The sequence below is a fragment of the Schistocerca cancellata genome, chromosome 4 (genome assembly GCF_023864275.1).
Source record: "Schistocerca cancellata isolate TAMUIC-IGC-003103 chromosome 4, iqSchCanc2.1, whole genome shotgun sequence".
Classification (NCBI taxonomy): Eukaryota; Metazoa; Arthropoda; class Insecta; order Orthoptera; family Acrididae; genus Schistocerca; species Schistocerca cancellata.
Window position 1 is genome coordinate 60,133,579 of NC_064629.1, and position 20,760 is coordinate 60,154,338.

At 40.3% G+C, this 20,760-nt stretch overlaps 1 protein-coding gene across 1 annotated transcript in view; it reads left to right on the forward strand.

Annotated features, from left to right (window-relative positions):
* LOC126184931 (zinc finger FYVE domain-containing protein 9) overlaps positions 1-20,760 on the forward strand; it is a 412,866-nt gene that overhangs the window by 380,726 nt on the left and 11,380 nt on the right. Inside the window, exon 17 of the mRNA XM_049927602.1 lies at positions 15,427-15,547. Within this exon, the coding sequence (XP_049783559.1) occupies positions 15,427-15,547 (121 nt within the window). The remainder of the gene's footprint in view (positions 1-15,426; positions 15,548-20,760) is intronic.

Here is a 20,760-nt window from a genome sequence, read left to right on the forward strand (position 1 = left end):
AAAAGTAGCAACATACAACCAAGTTGCTATGTTATTGCTGTTTATGTTGACAAATGGTACTTAGGATGTGTTGCAGAGTGCTGTGAAGCAGAAGGTGATGCATTTGTGAACTTCATGGCACCAGCAGAAATATGTTGTTGGTGTTTTGATTCATGGAGTGTGTTCTCTAAATAGCTGTTACTAGGTTGTAAAAATTTCTCTGTACTGTGTGGAATAGTTCCAAAGTTATTAAGACCTGAAGTTGGGTCTGAAGATAGATTGCCAGATGCGGGTTGCAATTTCCAGGTCACGCCGCCTTCTTTCACAAGTCATAGTTCTGGAACTAATTGGCAGGGGAAACTAATACTTTGTACACGAGTGTTCCACACATATTAGAATTTGTGTACTGAATTTCAATCAAATCTGAGACTATGAGCCGGAGCCCCTGGTTGAACTGACATGGAATGTTATGTATGTTCAGGCTAGTCTGAGAAACTATTGTAGAGATTTGATACAGTCTTTGAATTCCCGGGACCTAACATGTGTACCGAGCGAGGTGGCGCACTGGCTAGCACACTGGACTTGCATTCTGGAGGATGACGGTTCAATCCCGCATCCAGCCATCCTGATTTAGGTTTTCTGTGATTCCCCTAAATTGTTCCAGGCAAATGCCGGGATGGTTCCTTTGAAAGGGCACGGACAACTTCCTTCCCCATCCTTCCCTAATCCGATGAGACCGATGACCTCGCTGTCTGGTCTCCTCCACCAAACAATCCAACCCAACCTAACGCCTGTGTGTGTGTGTGTGGGGGGGCAGCAATGTTTTCAAATCCAGATAAGTTTCTTAAGAACTAATTCACAAATATGTATTGAAGGACACACACTCAATACAAGATAATGGGCAGAATTCAAACCTACAACCTGTGGAACCTTTGTGTCTTGGCCACGAGGTAGGTTTTCAATTGGATATCCTGGCAAGTGACATGGCGTGCCATTTACTATTGCAGAGAGATGTTTGGGGAATGAGTTGGAAAGAGGTACTACCAAGAGAGTTCTTGGATCAGGCAGGAAGAGAGAGAGCACACTTCAGAACAGAGAGCTTGTACATAAGAACTGACAACGTCTCTTCCTAAATATGAACCAGTTGCAATGAGAGACAAACTTCCTCAATTCCAGTGACCCGCTCACTAAAGATTAAGGAAAGCTGAACAGCATGCATGAAGACCCACTGCGAAACAGGAACTAAGAGTGGAAAAAGTTTTTACCAGTGGGTGTTCATAGATTTCCACCTGAAAACGATGTGGAAAAATATAATTTTCACGGATGAGATGTTGTTTTCCGCATGTAAAAACTGTTCAAAAGTGGTTTACTGATCGCGAGGGACTGGACATTCTGAAAAATATGCAGCATCGAGAAGAAGTAGTGAGCAGCTATAGGCTTCCTATTCAGAATTGAAGGAACTCTTGATAGCAGACAGTACACCCATATATTGAAGAGTGTGATTCAGCCTACAGTGTGAATGCTACGCCCACCAACCAGCTACAGCTGACAGTCTTAAGGACAGCATTCTCAACACCTGGGACAGAGTTGACTCTTCTAGCAATTGCATGCGATGCCTCATAGATTTCGTGGAAAGATGCATGATGGAATAGTCGGGGTTCTGGACAAGATATTAGAAAAACATGCTATTTTTATTACTTGCTCTTTTGTTCAACTTTCTGTCAGAGTGAGCCAGTGGAAGGTCACTTGGTTACAGACGAGTACTCAACCCAAGATAACACAATATAATTTATATTTCTTTTATGTTACGTTTTTAATTGAAATAAGTTTTCTTAAATATATATATTTTTTAATTTTGTATTTCTCTTTTAATTGATGTCTGCCTACATACATACTTGAAGGATAATGAATTAAGGAGGACTTTTTTAAGGCTACTTGTTGTTTCTTCAAATTTGTCCCTCTCTTCCCTTCTGTTGCTATCACTTGTATTCTCCCAAAATATATAAAAGATTTCTTCTAATATTTATTCACCTTTAATTTCTCTTGCATGTCTCTCTTTGTCTCACATGCTTATCTCACTTGCCTGTCACTCCACCCTCCCAAAATTAATAAAAAAATCAAACATTTTTTGCTCAAATTATACTACTTCTTGTAATGTCTCCCTCTGTCTATCTACATTTTGAGTTTGGAAGGACTGTAAGTATGTCCCTGTGCCTAGGCATGGATGTTCATTGGTAATTTCCATCTTCTGCACTCATGTTGTGATTAACTGCAGCAGTGCAAGAGATTATGGCAGTAGCTCCAAGTAGTGATGGCTGCCAAACAAAGTGTAGCTACAGTGCTAATTACTGAAAATTCATAAATCTTAAAATATTTAATTTGCTGTGCCAGGGGCCTCTAGGAACTTCAGGAAACAGCGAGTCAGTTATTGTCACTTGTTGGGGATGGAAGAGAGGTCCTAGTGGCCAAGTGTATTTGTATTAATTTCAGTAGTATATAATTTTATCAGAACTGACATTCGGGAGCCATAGGGATTGGCCAAACTCATTTTGAGAACAGAAAGACTACAATAATACATTCTGTTTCTATGTGCAGGTGCTCAGTCTCATCACTGGTATTTGACATGTGAAGGCAAGTGTTGTTGTTTAGTGCACAAGCGCTTGACTTGACGGTGGGAATTCCCAGTGTTGACTGGTACATCAAGTTTTGTTCTTCAAAGTATTGTGTATGAAAGTGGAAGAAGATTGTGTAACTAAGTAGAGGCAGCCTTGTAGAGCACATAAATAGCAATTGGAGTCAATGGTTGTTGTAAGGCTTGTTAAACTGTAAATAAACCACATTATTTTGTTTGACATGCATTTTTGTTTTGTTGAAATTTCTGCTGCCATTTCAGGGTGCTAGCTGGGACTTAAGCGACATATATTTAATTTTTGGATTACACAATGACTTGTCATGTTTTTCCATGGTGGTATGATCTTGGAGCTCACTAGTTTTTGTGTCTATTGGTCGCTGTGGTTGTGCATTAGTTGTTGTTGTTGTGGTCTTCAGTCCTGAGACTGGTTTGATGCAGCTCTCCATGCTACTCTATCCTGTGCAAGCTTCTTCATCTCCCAGTACCTACTGCAACCTACATCCTTCTGAATCTGCTTAGTGTATTGATCTCTTGGTCTCCCTCTACGATTTTTACCCTCCACGCTGCCCTCCAATGCTAAATTTGTGATCCCTCGATGCCTCAGAACATGTCCTACCAACCGATCCCTTCTTCTAGTCAAGTTGTGCCACAAACTTCTCTTCTCCCCAATCCTATTCAATACCTCCTCATTAGTTACGTGATCTACCCACCTTATCTTCAGCATTCTTCTGTAGCACCACATTTCGAAAGCTTCTATTCTCTTCTTGTCCAAACTAGTTATCGTCCATGTCTCACTTCCATACATGGCTACACTCCATACAAATACTTTCAGAAACGACTTCCTGACACCTAAATCTATATTCGATGTTAACAAATTTCTCTTCTTGAGAAACGCTTTCCTTGCCATTGCCAGTCTACATTTTATATCCTCTCTACTTCGACCATCATCAGTTATTTTGCTACCCAAATAGCAAAACTCCTTTACTACTTTAAGTGCCTCATTTCCTAATCTAATTCCCTCAGCATCCCCCGACTTAATTTGACTACATTCCATTATCCTCGTTTTACTTTTGTTGATGTTCATCTTATATCCTCCTTTCAAGACACTGTCCATTCCGTTCAACTGCTCTTCCAAGTCCTTTGCTGTCTCTGATAGAATTACAATGTCATCGGCGAACCTCAAAGTTTTTACTTCTTCTCCATGAATTTTAATACCTACTCCGAATTTTTCTTTTGTTTCCTTTACTGCTTGCTCAATATACAGATTGAATAACATCGGGGAGAGGCTACAACCCTGTCTCACTCCCTTCCCAACCACTGCTTCCCTTTCATGCCCCTCGACTCTTATAACTGCCATCTGGTTTCTGTACAAACTGTAAATAGCCTTTCGCTCCCTGTATTTTACCCCTGCCACCTTCAGAATTTGAAAGAGAGTATTCCAGTCAACATTGTCAAAAGCTTTCTCTAAGTCTACAAATGCTAGAAACGTAGGTTTGCCTTTTCTTAATCTTTCTTCCAAGATAAGTCGTAAGGTCAGTATTGCCTCACGTGTTCCAACATTTCTACGGAATCCAAACTGATCTTCCCCGAGGTCGGCTTCTACCAGTTTTTCCATTCTTCTGTAAAGAATTCGCGTTAGTATTTTGCAGCTGTGACTTATTAAACTGATAGTTCGGTAACTTTCACATCTGTCAACACCTGCTTTCTTTGGGATTGGAATTATTATATTCTTCTTAAAGTCTGAGGGTATTTCGCCTGTCTCATACATCGTGCTCACCAGATGGTAGAGTTTTGTCATGACTGGCTCTCCTGAGGCCATCAGTAGTTCTAATGGAATGTTGTCTACTCCCGGGGCCTTGTTTTGACTCAGGTCTTTCAGTGCTCTGTCAAACTCTTCACGCAGTATCTTATCTCCCATTTCATCTTCATCTACATCCTCTTCCATTTCCATAATATTGTCCTCAAGTACCTCGCCCTTGTATAAGCCCTCTATATACTCCTTCCACCTTTCTGCTTTCCCTTCTTTGCTTAGAACTGGGTTGCCATCTGAGCTCTTGATATTCATACAAGTGGTTCTCTTCTCTCCAAAGGTCTCTTTAATTTTCCTGTAGGCAGTATCTATCTTCCCCCTAGTGAGACAAGCCTCTACATCCTTACATTTGTCCTCTAGCCATCCCTGCTTAGCCATTTTGCACTTCCTGTCAATTTCATTTTTGAGACGTTTGTATTCCTTTTTGCCTGCTTCATTTACTGCATTTTTATATTTTCTCCTTTCATCAATTAAATTCAATATTTCTTCTGTTACCCAAGGATTTCTGTTAGCCCGCGTCTTTTTACCTACTTGATCGTCTGCTGCCTTCACCACTTCATCCCTCAGAGCTACCCATTCTTCTTCTACTGTATTTCTTTCCCCCATTCCTGTCAATTGTTCCCTAATGCTCTCCCTGAAACCCTCTACAACCTCTGGTTCTTTCAGTTTATCCAGGTCCCATCTCCTTAAATTCCCACCTTTTTGCAGTTTCTTCAGTTTCAAACTGCAGTTCATAACCAATAGATTGTGGTCAGAATCTACATCTGCCCCAGGAAATGTCTTACAATTTAAAACCTGGTTCCTAAATCTCTGTCTTACCATTATATAATCTATCTGAAACCTGTCAGTATCTCCAGGCTTCTTCCATGTATACAGCCTCCTTTCATGATTCTTGAACCAAGTGTTAGCTATGATTAAGTTATGCTCTGTGCAAAATTCTACAAGGCGGCTTCCTCTTTCATTCCTTCCCCCCAATCCATATTCACCTACTATGTTTCCTTCTCTCCCTTTTCCTACTGACGAATTCCAGTCACCCATGACTATTAAATTTTCGTCTCCCTTCACTACCTGAATAATTTCTTTTATCTCGTCATACATTTCATCTATTTCTTCATCATCTGCAGAGCTAGTTGGCATATAAACTTGTACTACTGTAGTAGGCATGGGCTTTGTGTCTATCTTGGCCACAATAATGCGTTCACTATGCTGTTTGTAGTAGCTAACCCGCACTCCTATTTTTTTATTCATTATTAAACCTACTCCTGCATTACCCTTATTTGATTTTGTATTTATAACCCTGTAATCACCTGACCAAAAGTCTTGCTCCTCCTGCCACCGAACTTCACTAATTCCCACTATATCTAACTTTAACCTATCCATCTCCCTTTTTAAATTTTCTAACCTACCTGCCCGATTAAGTGATCTGACATTCCACGCTCCGATCCGTAGAACGCCAGTTTTCTTTCTCCTGATAACGACGTCCTCTTGAGTAGTCCCCGCCCGGAGATCCGAATGGGGGACTATTTTACCTCCGGAATATTTTACCCAAGAGGACGCCATCATCATTTAATCATACAGTAGAGCTGCATGTCCTCGGGAAAAATTACGGCTGTAGTTTCCCCTTGCTTTCAGCCGTTCGCAGTACCAGCACAGCAAGGCCGTTTTGGTTAATGTTACAAGGCCAGATCAATCAATCATCCAGACTGTTGCCCCTGAAACTACTGAAAAGGCTGCTGCCCCTCTTCAGGAACCACATGTTTGTCTGGCCTCTCAACAGATATCCCTCCGTTGTGGTTGCACCTACGGTACGGCCATCTGTATCGCTGAGGCACGCAAGCCTCCCCACCAACGGCAAGGTCCATGGTTCATGGGGGAGGGTGCATTAGTTACGTGTCCAAATTTTTTCAGTTAAAAAAAGAATTGGTAAACAATAATATCTGCAGACAAGTAAATGTTCTCAAGAGCTATCTTGAAGGAGTTTTTAAACCCATACAGTTGACAGGCTTTATGACATATTTTATATCATGTTAAATGTTTCAAAGCTGAGAGCAAAGAATGAGTGCTACCTTATTATCCAAATTTCCACGTAACATAGTAGTCTGTTGTAGCATATGCTCCTCACTGATTATCATATGAATATTGTGATGGCCTAGGTAAGTCTTTGATAGGAAACCATCTGACAAGAAATTAAGAAAAGGCAATAAACTAAAGAAAAACAGCACTGGCTACAAGGCATTGCTTTGCAAATGCTCGCCGTGCTCCACTATATGAACCCCTTACTGCTATTTCCATCTCTTTCTGTCATAAGCATACTGAAAATTGAATAGCTAACTCATCAGAAGATTTTTGCTTTGATGAACAAAGCATCAGACAGTAGATGTTTTATAAACATTGCGGGTAGAAGTTACTTTTCATTCTTCTCATTATTATAGACTGAATGACTGTTGTAGTTCATAATGAAATATTAAAGACTGTACTGTTGGGATACTGTGCTCTTTTTTTACACTCCCTGCTTTAATTTCTTTATGCATTTGCAGCAAGTTTTCGTTAATGGTGAATCATTTCATTGCATATTTGTAGTTTACAGATTTCTCTGTGGATGTTCACATTTCATACTCTGTCGTTATCTTCACATTTGTATTCCTCTGTTTTGGAGTAGTGCCAATGACAGTGTTCCCAAGTAATATATTTTTCAAGTCAGTAAAGATCAAAAGATGTTTGCTCACACTACAGGCACTTCTAAAAATGAATCATGTATGGTGAATGAGCTTCTCGGTTTACAGTACGCTTAATAATGGAAAAACGAGAATAATTGTGACAGCTACTAATTTGTGATTTAAAGCCCACAGTCGGTCCATCAGTGTGTTAGTATCTGTGCTCCAGCCATTAAGCAGAGTTGCACAAGTGAGAGTAAAGGTCATTGGCCAATGCTTTTGATATGTCAGTCCTGGTTCAATATGGCAGTACACGTTTGAGATGTGAGCTGTGCCCATCACTTTTTTGCCTGTTCAGGAAAACATATTGTTTCTGTGGCTAGAATAATTGGCAACATTGCATAACCTGTTTGGCAGCTCTGTGATTGACAAGTTACTTCCTGTAGTGACACAGAATTACCCCAGTAAATTAATTTGTTTTTTCCTTGTCAGTTTCATTAAATAACTGTAGTGAATTTCATATAAGGTACAATATCTGGATATCAAACTTGTGGTGTTGAGTCCAGGAAGATGGTTCCGCAGAGATAATACAAATTTTTACATCACAAATTATCTATATTAGCCATTGCTATGGCAATGACCAATCAGTGAACACAGCTGTGGCTTGCTAGCGCAGTGGTAATGTGGCTGCTGTCTAAAGCGATTTCTCTATCAGCTGTGGGTTCTAAGCTGGCTGGAGGACTAGTATATTGCATCTGCGTTTTTCCTCGCTTTTTAAACTGCCAGACTGAAAATTGGCAATGAAATCTTAAAAAAAAGGTCTGCAGTGCAAGTCTTCTCATAACCTTCATTCAGTATGTTTGAGATCTGAAGGTGAAAAATTTACAAAACCCCTGAATTTACACACTTCTTAATACCAGCATTTTTCTGCTTCAGCCAACAAAATTTAAATTTTTTGTGACTGCATAATCTCATTAAATACTGAGTGCCATTGAACAATTTCTTAAGTAGGTAGACAACTTAATTTCATCTGTTGCAGACTGAGACATTGTTCTGGAAGAAATAAATAATGGTTCCAGGTGATCACCCCACCTTGAACCCACAGCATGTGAATGGAATGTAAATTATGTTTCTGGATGTAGTCTAATGTTGTGCTTTGTGAATAGTGTTTTCTGTTCAGGCTAAATGCACTGATGGAGAGATGTACAGGGTAGTTACAATTAAACTTTTGCTACTTTAGGGGAACCCCCATGAAAAACAAATGATCGTAGGACAATGAAATTTTGTGGAAATTTTTGTAAGGGCCTGTGAAAGAGAAATCATGAATAAACCATTGAAAGAAACACATTTTAGTTTCCATGTGAGGGGGTAGCATTTTTTAGTTGTGAACCATGTTTACCTTCCAGCTTACAAATGTTATTCAATGTGATAACCATCTGCATCCACAACAGTGTGGAACCACATTACAGATTGCTGTACTGCTGACCAAAACATCTTGGGTGGGATGCTGGTTACCTCCCTTGCTACACTCGTCTTCATCTTCCAACATGTGTTAGTGTCCCATGTTTCAGCCATGCCAGCAGTAACTTCTTCCACAATTTGTGTAGCAATTGGCCATTGGCCCCTCCCAGGAGCAATTCCCAAATCACCAGTTAATTGGAACTTTAGAATCATGTTCTTCAACCCCGGTGTGGAAAGAGGACCTCTCTGTATTCCTTTAATGCATCAGTACTCACGAAGAGCAGTAGCACTATTGCCGTTGTTTTGATAGAACAGCTTCACTATAGTTGAAGTCATGAATGACAGCGGTTGAGTTTAGGCTTGTTCTGTGCACCTACATCACGCATACTCCAACAGCCAATCAGCATTCAGTAGTACACTGCTCTGCTCTGAATGTCGTAGCTAATGGGAGCATTAAACATGATCTCAGTGAATTGTTTAGTGAATTTCTATTTCATTTGTTGCAAGTTGTTGTCACTGATGATGGTAGTAAGTGATAAATTCTGCATAAGCAAGCAAGAGACGTAATTTGCAGGATATACACTTAATTTAAGCAGAAAGCATGTCTGTGCGCATACTGCAACTGTCACTGGGAATCATCAACAATGTCATTCCCATTCGTGCCTCGACATGTACGCACCACCGATGTTTGCAGATTGGACTATAGTAAAGCCCTTCTCACCTTGTTCAGACCCATGTTGATTGACTGCAACTGTAATGCACACTGATGCATGTGATTCATCTCTGCATTGTCATACCAGTACCAGTGCCTAACGGAAAGTTGACACTTAACACTCCTGACAACACAGATCCTGCAGTGCACAGTCTGAACATCGTTCCTATAAAGTTGGGTACCCAAACTGTAAATAGTTCTCTGTCTACACTGACTCAAGTAGCAAAAGCTTAATTATAACCACCCTGTAGCTATAATGTTTTAATGAATGAAAACATTTTATTTCACCTCATAAAGTGTTCAGCATGTCCTAAACTAGTCAAATCTCTGGGAGGCTATTGTAAAGGTAGTATACTGTATTCAAGGTAGGTCCTGGTAATATCAACCTGTCTTCTCATACTGTTACTGATCAGCTCTGGCTTAAATGAAAAATTGTGAGTCACATAAATATAATGTAATGGAATGACAAATGGATATCAAGATTAGCAACCCCACAGTTGTAATTGCCATGGAAGAACTTGACAACATGATAAAGAACTTCTGCATACCCACTTTCCACATCTCTACTTTGAACTATAAAATTCCTGACCAGTCATCCCTACTGGCGGCTACCGCCATAATGTCCCGCACCTCTGCACTTAATCACCACATAACTTGGAAAGTCAAAATCTGCTGGCAAATGTCCATGCCCAGGCATAGGGACATAACTTACGGGGAGTATAAAAACAAGAAAAATACATCTTATAGAAAAGTACGTAACAGTCCTTTTATCTTATCGCAGAGAGAAATGGAATAAGGCAAGGGTGTTTTCAGAACAGTGAGTGGGCAATTAAACAGAGGATTGAAAAGAAAATTATTCATTTTGTGAGGGTGGTGTGACAGGCAAGTGAGTGAGACAAATGTGTGTGTGTGTGTGTGTGTGTGTGTGTGTGTGTGTGTGTGTGTGAGAGAGAGAGAGAGAGAGAGAGAGAGAGAGAGAGAGAGTGAGAGTGAGAGGGGGGGGGGGGGGGGAGGTGTGAGGGAAAATTAAAGATGAATAAATATTAGAAGAAATCTGTTACATATTTGTGGGAGGATGCAAGTGGTCAGAAGAAAAGGGAAGAGAGAGATGCATGTGAAGTAACAAAAAGTAGCCTTAAAAAAAGTCCCTCTTAATTTATTACTTTTCAAGTATGTCGACTGAGATCAGATTAGAGAGAAAGGAAAGATTCAAAAAATTTGTTGAAAAGAAACTTATTCCAATTAAAAATGTAACTTAAAGGAAAATTAACTCACGTTGTATTATCTTGGTTCAGTTCTTTTCTGCAGACAAGTGAACTTCCACTGGCTCACACGGAAACTTGAGCAAAAGGGCACGTAATTAAAATAGAATGTTGGCAGTACTCTGATATCTTGTCCAGAATGCCCCATTATTTCTATTGTGTGTTTTGGCATGGTATCGTGAGGTGTGAGGTGGAATTGACAGAAGAGTCAACTTCATCCCGGTCATCAAGAAGCAGTCCCAAAGGGTGTCAGCTATAGCCCGTAGGTATCATTACCAGATATCTGACAGTGACTGTGGTACCTCAGTCCACATGTTCTCCATCCGATTTGTATCAGCAGCCTGTAGTGGCCAGTCCGTGACCCGAATGCTCATGTTGGACAGCTGTTGCTTAATGGATGTGCACTTATATACAGGAGACTGATCGTCCTCAAAAGTGAATTCTCCTTTGCATGTGCTTAACTATATAGGGTCTGTCATTGTTATTGATGGTGTAAATGCATACAGTTCAGTGTACACAGTACTAGAAACAAAAAGTTTAGTAAATATGGCCTCTAAATGCATACCTGAAGGACTATGGGCACTACTTCAGCTTTGATACTGGAAAATAAGTCTTGTCTACTGCAAGCTCTTTGTTTTCCATATTTTGATAGTAGGCAGTATGAAAAAAAATAAAAAATCTAGTAGATATTGCCTCTGAAATGCATGTCTCAAGAGCTATGCACATTTGTTAAGTAAAAGAGATGTATTTCACAGTAGTGAAGATAAATAAGTGCTCATAGCACATAAGGTATGCACTTTAGAACCCCTGTGTACTAGACTTTTGTTTTGGTCAATACTACCACCTCTCAAAATATGGAAAGCAAAGTGTACAGTAGAAGAGATGTTTTGCTATATCAAAGATGAAGCAGTGCCCATAGCTCTTCAGGTATGTATTTTAGAGCCCATGTTTAATAGACTTTTTTACTTCTAGGATTATGTACTTTAAACTGCATGCATTTACTTGCGCCATTAATTATGATACACTGTGTATAGGTATACTGCCTTCTATCAAGAGGTCTCCCAGCTCTGTGAAGTATTCCTGTTCCTCTCACAGAAACCCAGCCCTAGCAGGAAACCAGTAGCTGCCCACTTCCTACCATTCCTACGTATTCGTCACGATGTCGTGTAGCTTGTGGTCTGTGAACCACTCTTTGACCATTGTTACAGGTTCAAAACACCTTTTCATCAGTGAAAATTACGTTTTACCATACCACGATCAGATGGATCTTTGGGAATGCCAACTAGTATAAAATATTTTCCTCAGGTGGTAACTCATCAAAACAGGTTCGCTTTTAGGAATGAAAGCTATCAGGTCTTATTCACAAGCTCTGTGTTCTCCTCTTGTGCTGAGTCTCTTCGTGCCTAAGCCAGGAAATCTTTTGGTAGTGCCTTATTCACCACAATTCCTCCTCTGTCTCTTTGCAGGAGAAGGTGTCACGCCATACCACCTGACAAAATCTCAAATTGAAAAGCTACCTTTTTCAATCACAACAACAATTTTTGTCTCAAACTGTATGCTTCCAGTGAGCTATTGCAAACGGACTTCCCACTATGTGATTTCTGTTTACAATTCACATACTGATGCCTGGAAAGAAGTAAACATACTTCTGTCAAAGGAGTGGCAGTGGTGACAGCTTGAAGGAAGACCTATTCAAAACTTTTTGCTGCTTTAACTCTTCCCATAAACCTATGTGGCTCTGGTTTTTGAAGGCCAAGTTGGCCAAGACACTAACCAGCTTTTTTATAGGTCGTGGATTCAATTCCCACTCGTGATATGGATGATTTTGTCTGTGCATGTCCCTCTGAACTAGAGTTGTAAGAAACTTGCTAAAATTTGAACAGTTAGTTTATACTTGTACTGTAAAGTTTCGAAATGCCAGTGGTTAGCATCTATAGCAGACCATATCCTTTAAAACTTGTATATCTAAACAAAGATATGATTTCTGTTTCTTGACCTCCTGTTGCAGATGGAAATAAGGTGGTAAGATGGAGATCGCCAGTTTTGTCCAAGGTACGGTGTTTTTCACACAGTGTTTGTGTTGTCTTCTAGCGTATTCAGTGAGTGAGTGGTGGTGGTGATGACGATGATGATGATGATGATGATGATGATGATGATGATGATGATGATTAAACACAGTGAACGATTGTTTGGCCTATTGTCAAATGCCAGTTTTGAGAATATGAACCGTAGTAACACTTACGTGTCCACCGTTGAATTCTTAAACAAAAAGAAACGGAAAACATGTGTACTGGAAATATCTACAGAAGACAACATGTAATGTATTTCAGGCTCCTGTTGGTTTGCCTGGAATACATGAATTTATTGTGTTTAGAGCTAGAGTCTGATAACAATGCCAATTAATTGCAGTCATATGGATGCAGGCTACCTCAAACATCATAAATATGCCAGATACATGACCATATGGATAGAAAGTCACTTTATCTACACACTGCAGGTGTTTGCTGAAACCCGTGCAGCTCCAGCTAGGCCCACATTGGAGGACAGCCCATATGTTCGACACCTTCAACATTATCAGCTAGAAAACAAGGATAAATGAATGTGAGATCAATTTACTATGTGTGACGTAAGTCATAAATGCCTTTGCCAACACCTTAGGTACAGTCATCCATCTACAATCAGCATCATGAGCATATTACAATTAACTGAAGGTTAACCATTTGAGTTTAACCTAGGGCATGAGCAATGACATCCAGTGGTATGTTTGTTTCTATATGTTTATTTGTTACATTTCTTACTAGCAATTAGTGTCTCACTGTTGTTCAAAGACTTCTCCAGACTTCTTCCACAGTTCCTTGTCCTGTACTATTGTTGCTATAATGGTCCACCATTATAAACCCCATGAAGAAATTGATTTTTTTAAATGATAGACTGGTTTTTGGTACTGCATTTCACAGTACTAACATTGCACTGGATCCTATGCAAGCATTTTAGACATGGAAATGAAAAGTGAAATAATAGTTCGGCAAATTTGACAGACAAGATTTGTAGGTATATAATAATTCATTGTAATGCATCATTTTGCTTAGCTAGAGCAGCAACAGAAAGATACAGTGAATAATGATTTTTACTGTTTCAGCCTTTTATCATTATATTTTGTTTGCGTTTAATTAACTATACCAAATTAAAAACCCATTAATTGTATTTAACCTCATTACTCGAATGTCAGAGTTTAGACTCTTTGTAAAGCTTTGAACTGTGGGCATTATTTAATACTAGAAGTCTGTTACAGACTTTGTATATTACAGTTAATATTTGCTGACAAATAGATGATCCAGTAATGTTGTTTTACTGATTTTATAAAACTGCACATTCAGGAGAGCTTTAATGTCTGTTGTTAGGTCCACAAGTAATCTTTGCATCTTTACTCATTCTCTGTTGGTTGAAGTATTCTGTCATTAATTTATGGACGGAATGTTATCGCTGCTTCTAAACACTTAGGGATAATAACTTTTAGGTCTACCTATACGAATTTGTAGCATTTTGTATGATGAAATGGTAATGCTTTCATGTTCAGATCTACCTTTAACAACTTTACCCTTTTTGTAGGGTACATAGAAACTATTCATTACTTGGTCACATGAGATTGGTTACAAGTTTTGGGATGCAAAAAGTATTGTTTTGTAGTTAAGGACAATGCGAGTTTGATATAGAGTAGATAAAAAATGATTTTGTCTTGTGTTGTTTCCCTTCATTGTATTGCCTCTGCATGAAACACTGTCAGTAGAATGTACAGGAGGATTAATACAATTTGAAAGATGGATTATGAAATAAAGTATGAGAATCTCTCAAACATTTTAGTGGTGGACAATCTCAATGCCATTGATCTATACAGTAAGTTTATTAAATATGTGTTATCATATAGTTACACTGTGGAAAATACACAAATAAGTCTTTTGTACTGAATATTGTAATTTACAAGGAATGTAAATGACAGCAATGCCATTCGTGCTCCAGCTCTTTTGAGTAGGATAGCACTCCAGTAGAAGAAGAAAACTGAAACATGTCTTTGAGAGATTTTCAGTTTTAAAATAGGTGGTTTTCTCTATGTTGGCTGTATCAAGCAAAGAATGAATCAACTTAAAGTTTGATTTTGAACATCACAGTACTTCAGTAGAAATAGTCTGATTATTCATTATGCACTTGGTTTCCTCCAACTCACATACAGGTTCACTCATCCAGCTGCATGGCCTAAAGTTTGACATTTTCACATGTAATCTGTCACACAGTGCATAAACCCCCCCCCCCCTTCTGTCCCCACTCACCCCCTCCCCCTTGGTGCCATATCTATATTGCCAAGAGGGAGAGGAATTGTCAAGAGCAAAAAAAAAGTGTGTGTTTATAGTCAAGCAAATAATAGCATGTGCCTTCATTTAGGGTGCTACTATTTCACAACCATTTAATGTAGAGTTAACCTTAAAATTACATTGAAATTTATTCACATATTAAAACTGTGCCACACTGAGAATCGAACCTCAACCCTTGGCTTTTGTGAGCAATGTTCTTCCAATTGCACTCTCCAAACACAACCCATCTAACAGCTTCTGTTTGATAATACCTTTCTCCTACTTGCTAAAATCTTCAAAAGTTGTACTGTATATTTTGTTTGGTTAGTTTTAACTTATCAGCAAGTTTAATAACAGATTAATTCAGGAATGAAATTTATATAATGTGTTTAAACTATTTGGTATAAATAGTTCAGCATGCAATTAACCATGTTATGGAATGAGTGAATCAATATTGCAATGGCTTAGAAAATTTAAAAAATCAAATTACGTAAGCAGTACAATAAAGCAGCTAATAGTAAGTTTGTAACTGAGCAAACTATGACCATATTCCTCATTTTTTATTTTCAGGGTGAAAAGTCTAATTGATGGACGTCCACTTGATGGTATTCCTTCTATTAGAGTGCATAATGGCACTGATTATATGGGTAGCTCAAGATTTATTCGTTGGACGGAAGTGTTCATTCTTCAGGTACTGTAACTGGCGCACAACAAAAAATGCGCCTCTAGTTTAATGTTTTAACACAGAATAGAGACATATAAAGATAGTTATTGCACTAAGAAATGACAGTCATTTTAAATTTTTGTCATTGTTATTGGACTTCCTAGATAGCTACATTATCATTAGCAAAGCCGATATTTTTCAAAACACACCAGTTATACATAGTACTAGCAACACATATTGTGTCAGTGACATAGAGGGGGGGGGGGGGGGGAGGAAAGATGCCTCAAGATTGCTATTACACACACACACACACACACACACACACACACAGAGAGAGAGAGAGAGAGAGAGAGAGAGAGAGAGAGAGAGAGAGAGAGAGAGAGTGGGGGGGGGGGGAGGGGGGGAGAGAGAGAGGGGGGGGGGGGCACCCTGTTTCCTCTGAGCTTGCAGAGACTTGGGACATGAACTTAGGACACATGTCTACGTGAATCTCTGTCTGGTTCCAGTTGCGATGTGGTGTTCATGGAACAATGGTTCACAATCAGATTCTGTGTGAAATGTCTCCAGCTGGCATTTCGGAATGAATGTCTGTCATACCGGTAGGTTTTTTTGGTGATGCAAGGCATTGATAGCCTGGACGACATTGACAAACACTCTTTGTAGATACCCAATAACATAAAAAGGTGAAGACATAACAGTGAAAACAATCAATTTTTGACAGTATAGTGTAATTGGATAGATAAAAAATTTACTCACCAAATGGCAGCATAACATGCATATAAAAAAAGATTATAATTATGCAAGCTTTCAGAGCCTATGGCTCCATCTGGCAGAAGGGCTGAAGGGAAAGGAAGAGGGATCGAGGAAAACGACTTGAGAGGTCTAGGAGAAGTGGTATACTTTGGAAAAGTCACTCAGAAATGTGGTGTCACCGCCAGACACCACACTTGCTAGGTGGTAGCCTTTAAATCGGCCGCGGTCCGCTAGTATACGACTGACCCCCGTGTCGCCACTGTCAGTGATTGCAGACCGAGCGCCGCCACATGGGAGGTCTAGAGAGACTTCCTAGCACTCGCCCCAGTTGGACAGACGACTTTGCTAGCGAAGCTACACTGACAAATACGCTCTCATTTGCCGAGACGATAGTTAGCATAGCCTTCAGCTACGTCATTTGCTACGACCTAGCAAGGCGCCATGACCAGTTTATATTGAGATTATATAATGTATCAACAAGAGCGATGTTCTCCAATTATGGGTTAAAGTTAAGTATTACATCAACTCCGTACTTATTTATTAGACTCAACTCCTTTAATCTGTTCCAGACCTCACGCCAGTCTGCGTGAGCTTAAATGCGTGCTATTCGGCTACAAGTCATAGTGGATTGGCTGTCGGGTCAGTCCACTACAAGAACCGCTGGTCAGGGGAAACTTACTGTACGGGATGAGAAGGAAAACACAGATTGTTGGGGACTTCACCAATGAGATTTGAAAACCTGAGAGCTTAAAGGTGGAGGTGGAAGATGGGGTAATATGCAAGACAGAGATTACTGCTAAAACTTTGTGCACAATTTAATAAGAGTGAAAAGCTAAGTACATTGTACAAAACAGAGATGGGAGGGGGACGGTGGAAAATAGACAGGTATGAAAATGAAAGATGTAGAAAACTAAAAAGGAGTGAAGAAAATAGTAGTTACTGTGAAGAAATGCTGAGACAGAAGAAATTAATGTAAATTAAGGCCAGGAGGGTAGCGAGAACTAAGGAGGTGTAGTGCCAGTTCCCACCTGTGGAGTTCTGAAAACTGGTGTCTGGGGGAAGAATCCAGACAGAGTGTGTGGTGAAACAGGCACCAAGGTCACAACTGCCATGTCGTAGAGCATGCTCTGCAACAGTGTACACCTGTCTGTGATCATTCATCTTAACTGATAATTTGGTGATAGTCATGCCGATGTAAGAGGCTGAACAGTGTTTACGTAACAGCTGATACATGACACATTGTTCCACAGGTGGCACTCTCTTTGATAGTGTACTGCTTGCCAGTTACAGGACTTCTATAGGTGGTGGTAGGAGGGTGCATAGTGCAAGTTTTGCCGTGGGGACAGTCACAGGGATAGGAGCCACAGCATAGAGAGATAGGGGCAGAAGGAGCATAGGGTCTGACAAGGATATTGTGGAGATTGGGAGGGTGACGAAAAGCTATTCTAGGTGTGGTGGACAAAATCCCAGACAGAATGGATCTAATTTCAGGGCATGATTTTAGGAAGTCATGGCCCTCTCAAAGTAGCTGATTAACACATTCCAGACCAGGATAATACTGAGTGACAAGTGGTGTGTTCAAAAATTTTATTTTGGAGAGATTTGCAGTACCAGGATTGGATGAGATTGTCCGGGAAATCTGCATTTGAACTAGGCTGGTGGGGTAATTATGTACAGTGAAGGCTGAGGTGAGAATGGTGGTGTACTGCTGTAAAGCGTTGGTATCCAAGGCAAACATATTTGTTCGGATTCAAAGGCTGTGTGGGAGGGAACATTTGACAAGGAGAGGATGGCAACTGTCAAAATGTAGGTATTGTTGTTTGTTGGTAGGTTTAATGTGGCTGGAAGTGTGTAGCTGGCCTTCAGTGACGACGAGATCAACATAAAAGAGAGTGGCATGGGATTCGAAATATGACCATGTAAAATTTAATTGGGAGAAGGTATTCAGAGATTCTAGTAATTTTAGCAGGTCAGCCTCACCATGAGTCCATATGGTAAAGATGTAATCAATGTATCTACCAAACTAGGGGCTGAAGACTTACAGATCCCAGGAAAGCCCATTTCAAGTGACCCATGAAAAGTTTAGATATCTGTCCCTCAAAGGTGAAGTAGGTGTTGATAAGTATAAAGTTGATTAAGGTGAGTAAGAAGGATGTCAAGATTTAGAATCAGGTGGGTACTGACTGAGGAAATGTTCAGCAGCAAACAGACCATGTACATGGGTGTGTTGGTATAGAGGGAGGTGGCATCAGTGGTGACAAGTCAGGGGTGTGGTGTACTCCTAAGTTGTTTTGTGGAGGGATTAGTAGTACCAGGACTGGATGTGATGACCCGGGAAATCTGCTTGGATTTCAGACAATCTAGAAAATGGTTGGTATCTTTGATGAAGGAGGAGAGTTTTTGTACTATGGGTTGCAGGTGTTGATCAACTAAGGCAGATATACATTCGGTGGGCGCTTTGAAGCAAGCAGCTATAGGATGGCCAGGATGATTGGGTTTGTGGATCTTAGGAAGAAGGTAAAAGGTGGGGGTGAGTGGTTTTGGTTGGGTAAGAAGTTCTATAGATTGAGGTGTTAGTCCTTGTGAGGGGCCTGAGGTTTTAAGGAGGGACTGCAGGTCAGTTTGAATCATAGTGATGGGATCTTGATGGCAGATTATGTATGTAGAGGTGTCAGACAGCTGGTGTAGACCTTCACTTCACCTTCGGTCAAGTACTACAGTGGTAGATCTTTGACTGCTGGGGGAATAATAATGGAGTCATCAGCTTTTAGGGAACATAGAGCCTGGAGTTCTGCAGAGGGTATGGTAGGCAACATCTGACATGAAAAAGATGACAACTGTCAAAATGTAAGTACTGTTGCTTGTTATTCTTCTTTTATTGTTCAACTCTGAGGTTGGTTTGCAGCAGAGCACCATTCCTCTCTTCTGTCTGCCTTCCTCTTCATTTCCACGTATGTCTTACATCCAACTTCATTCATGATCTGTTGCATGTATGACATCCTTGGTTGCCCCTGCCAATTCCTTTCCTCAATAGCGCCATCTGCTATTGTTCCAATGATGTTGTGTTGTAGAATGTGCCCTACAAGTTTATCTCTTCTTGTTTGGATGTGCCTCCACAGAGATCTGGTTTCCTGTACTCCTCTAAGCACCTCTTCATTTGTTACTTTGTCTCTCTAGCTGATCTTCATCATCCTTCTGTTGCACCACATCTCCAGGGCCTCTAGCCGTCTTCTCTCTTCCCTTCCAATTGTCCAAGTTTCACATCCATATAGGGCCACACTCCAAACGAAACCGAAACCTTTCATGATACGTTTCCTTATTTTCAGACTGATGTTGTTGCTACTGAGGTGGGGATCAAAATTCATGGGCAGAAGATAGACATGCTACGTTATGCAGGTGATATTGCTATAGTCACGGAGACAAAAGAAGATCTAGAGGAAGTCCTCAGAACAATGGAAAAAATTCTATGCAATCAGTATGGAATGAGAATAAACAAGAAAAAGACTAAAGTGATGGTATACAGTATAGGAGCAGAATATGAACCTCTGAGAATGAGAATTGGAAGAGAGGAGCTGGAAGTGATACAGGAATTTACTTACCTGGGAAGCAAAATCACAAGAGATGGTAGAAGCGCGAAAGAAATTGCGACCAGAATACAAAAGGCCAAAATTGCATTTAATCAGAGAAGGAACTTACTCACCAGCAACAACATCAGTTGCTTGTTAGTAGGTTTAATGTAAAAAGAAGTGTGTAGCTGGCCTTATGTGATGCCACCATCCTCTATACCAACATCCCCCACGTACATGGTTTGCCTGCTGCTCTTGACAGCAGACACCACCATCCTCACCTCAGCCTTAACTGGACACGATTACCCAACCAGCCTAGCTCAAAAGCAGATTTCCCGGACCATCACATCCAATCCTGGTACTGCTGATCCCTCCAAAAAATGACTTCGAAGCACACCACTTGTCACTCAGTATTATCCTGGTCTGTAATGTGTTAATCAGCTACCTCAACAAGACCAGGACTTCCTAAAATCATGACCTGAAATGAGATTCATTCTGTCTGAGAATAGCTTTTCGTTGTCCTCCCAATCTCTGCCACGTCCTTGTCAGACCCTATGCTCCTTCTCCACCTACCCTACGGCTCCAACTCCTGTGACTGTCCCCACTGCAAAACGTGCACTATGCACCCTCCTATCACCATCTATACCAGCCCTGTAACTGGCAAAAAATACACTATCAAAGAGAGTGCCACCTGTGAAACGACGTGTCATGTACCAGCTGTTACGTAAACACTGTTCGGCCTTTTACATTGGCGTGATTATCACCAAATTATCAGTTATGATGAATGGGCATAGGCAGAGGGTGAGCACTGTCAACACTTAATATCATATTGCTGAACATGCTCTACAACGTGACAGTTGTGACCTCGGTACCTATTTCACCACACACGCCATCTGGATTCTTCCCCCAGAACCCATTTTC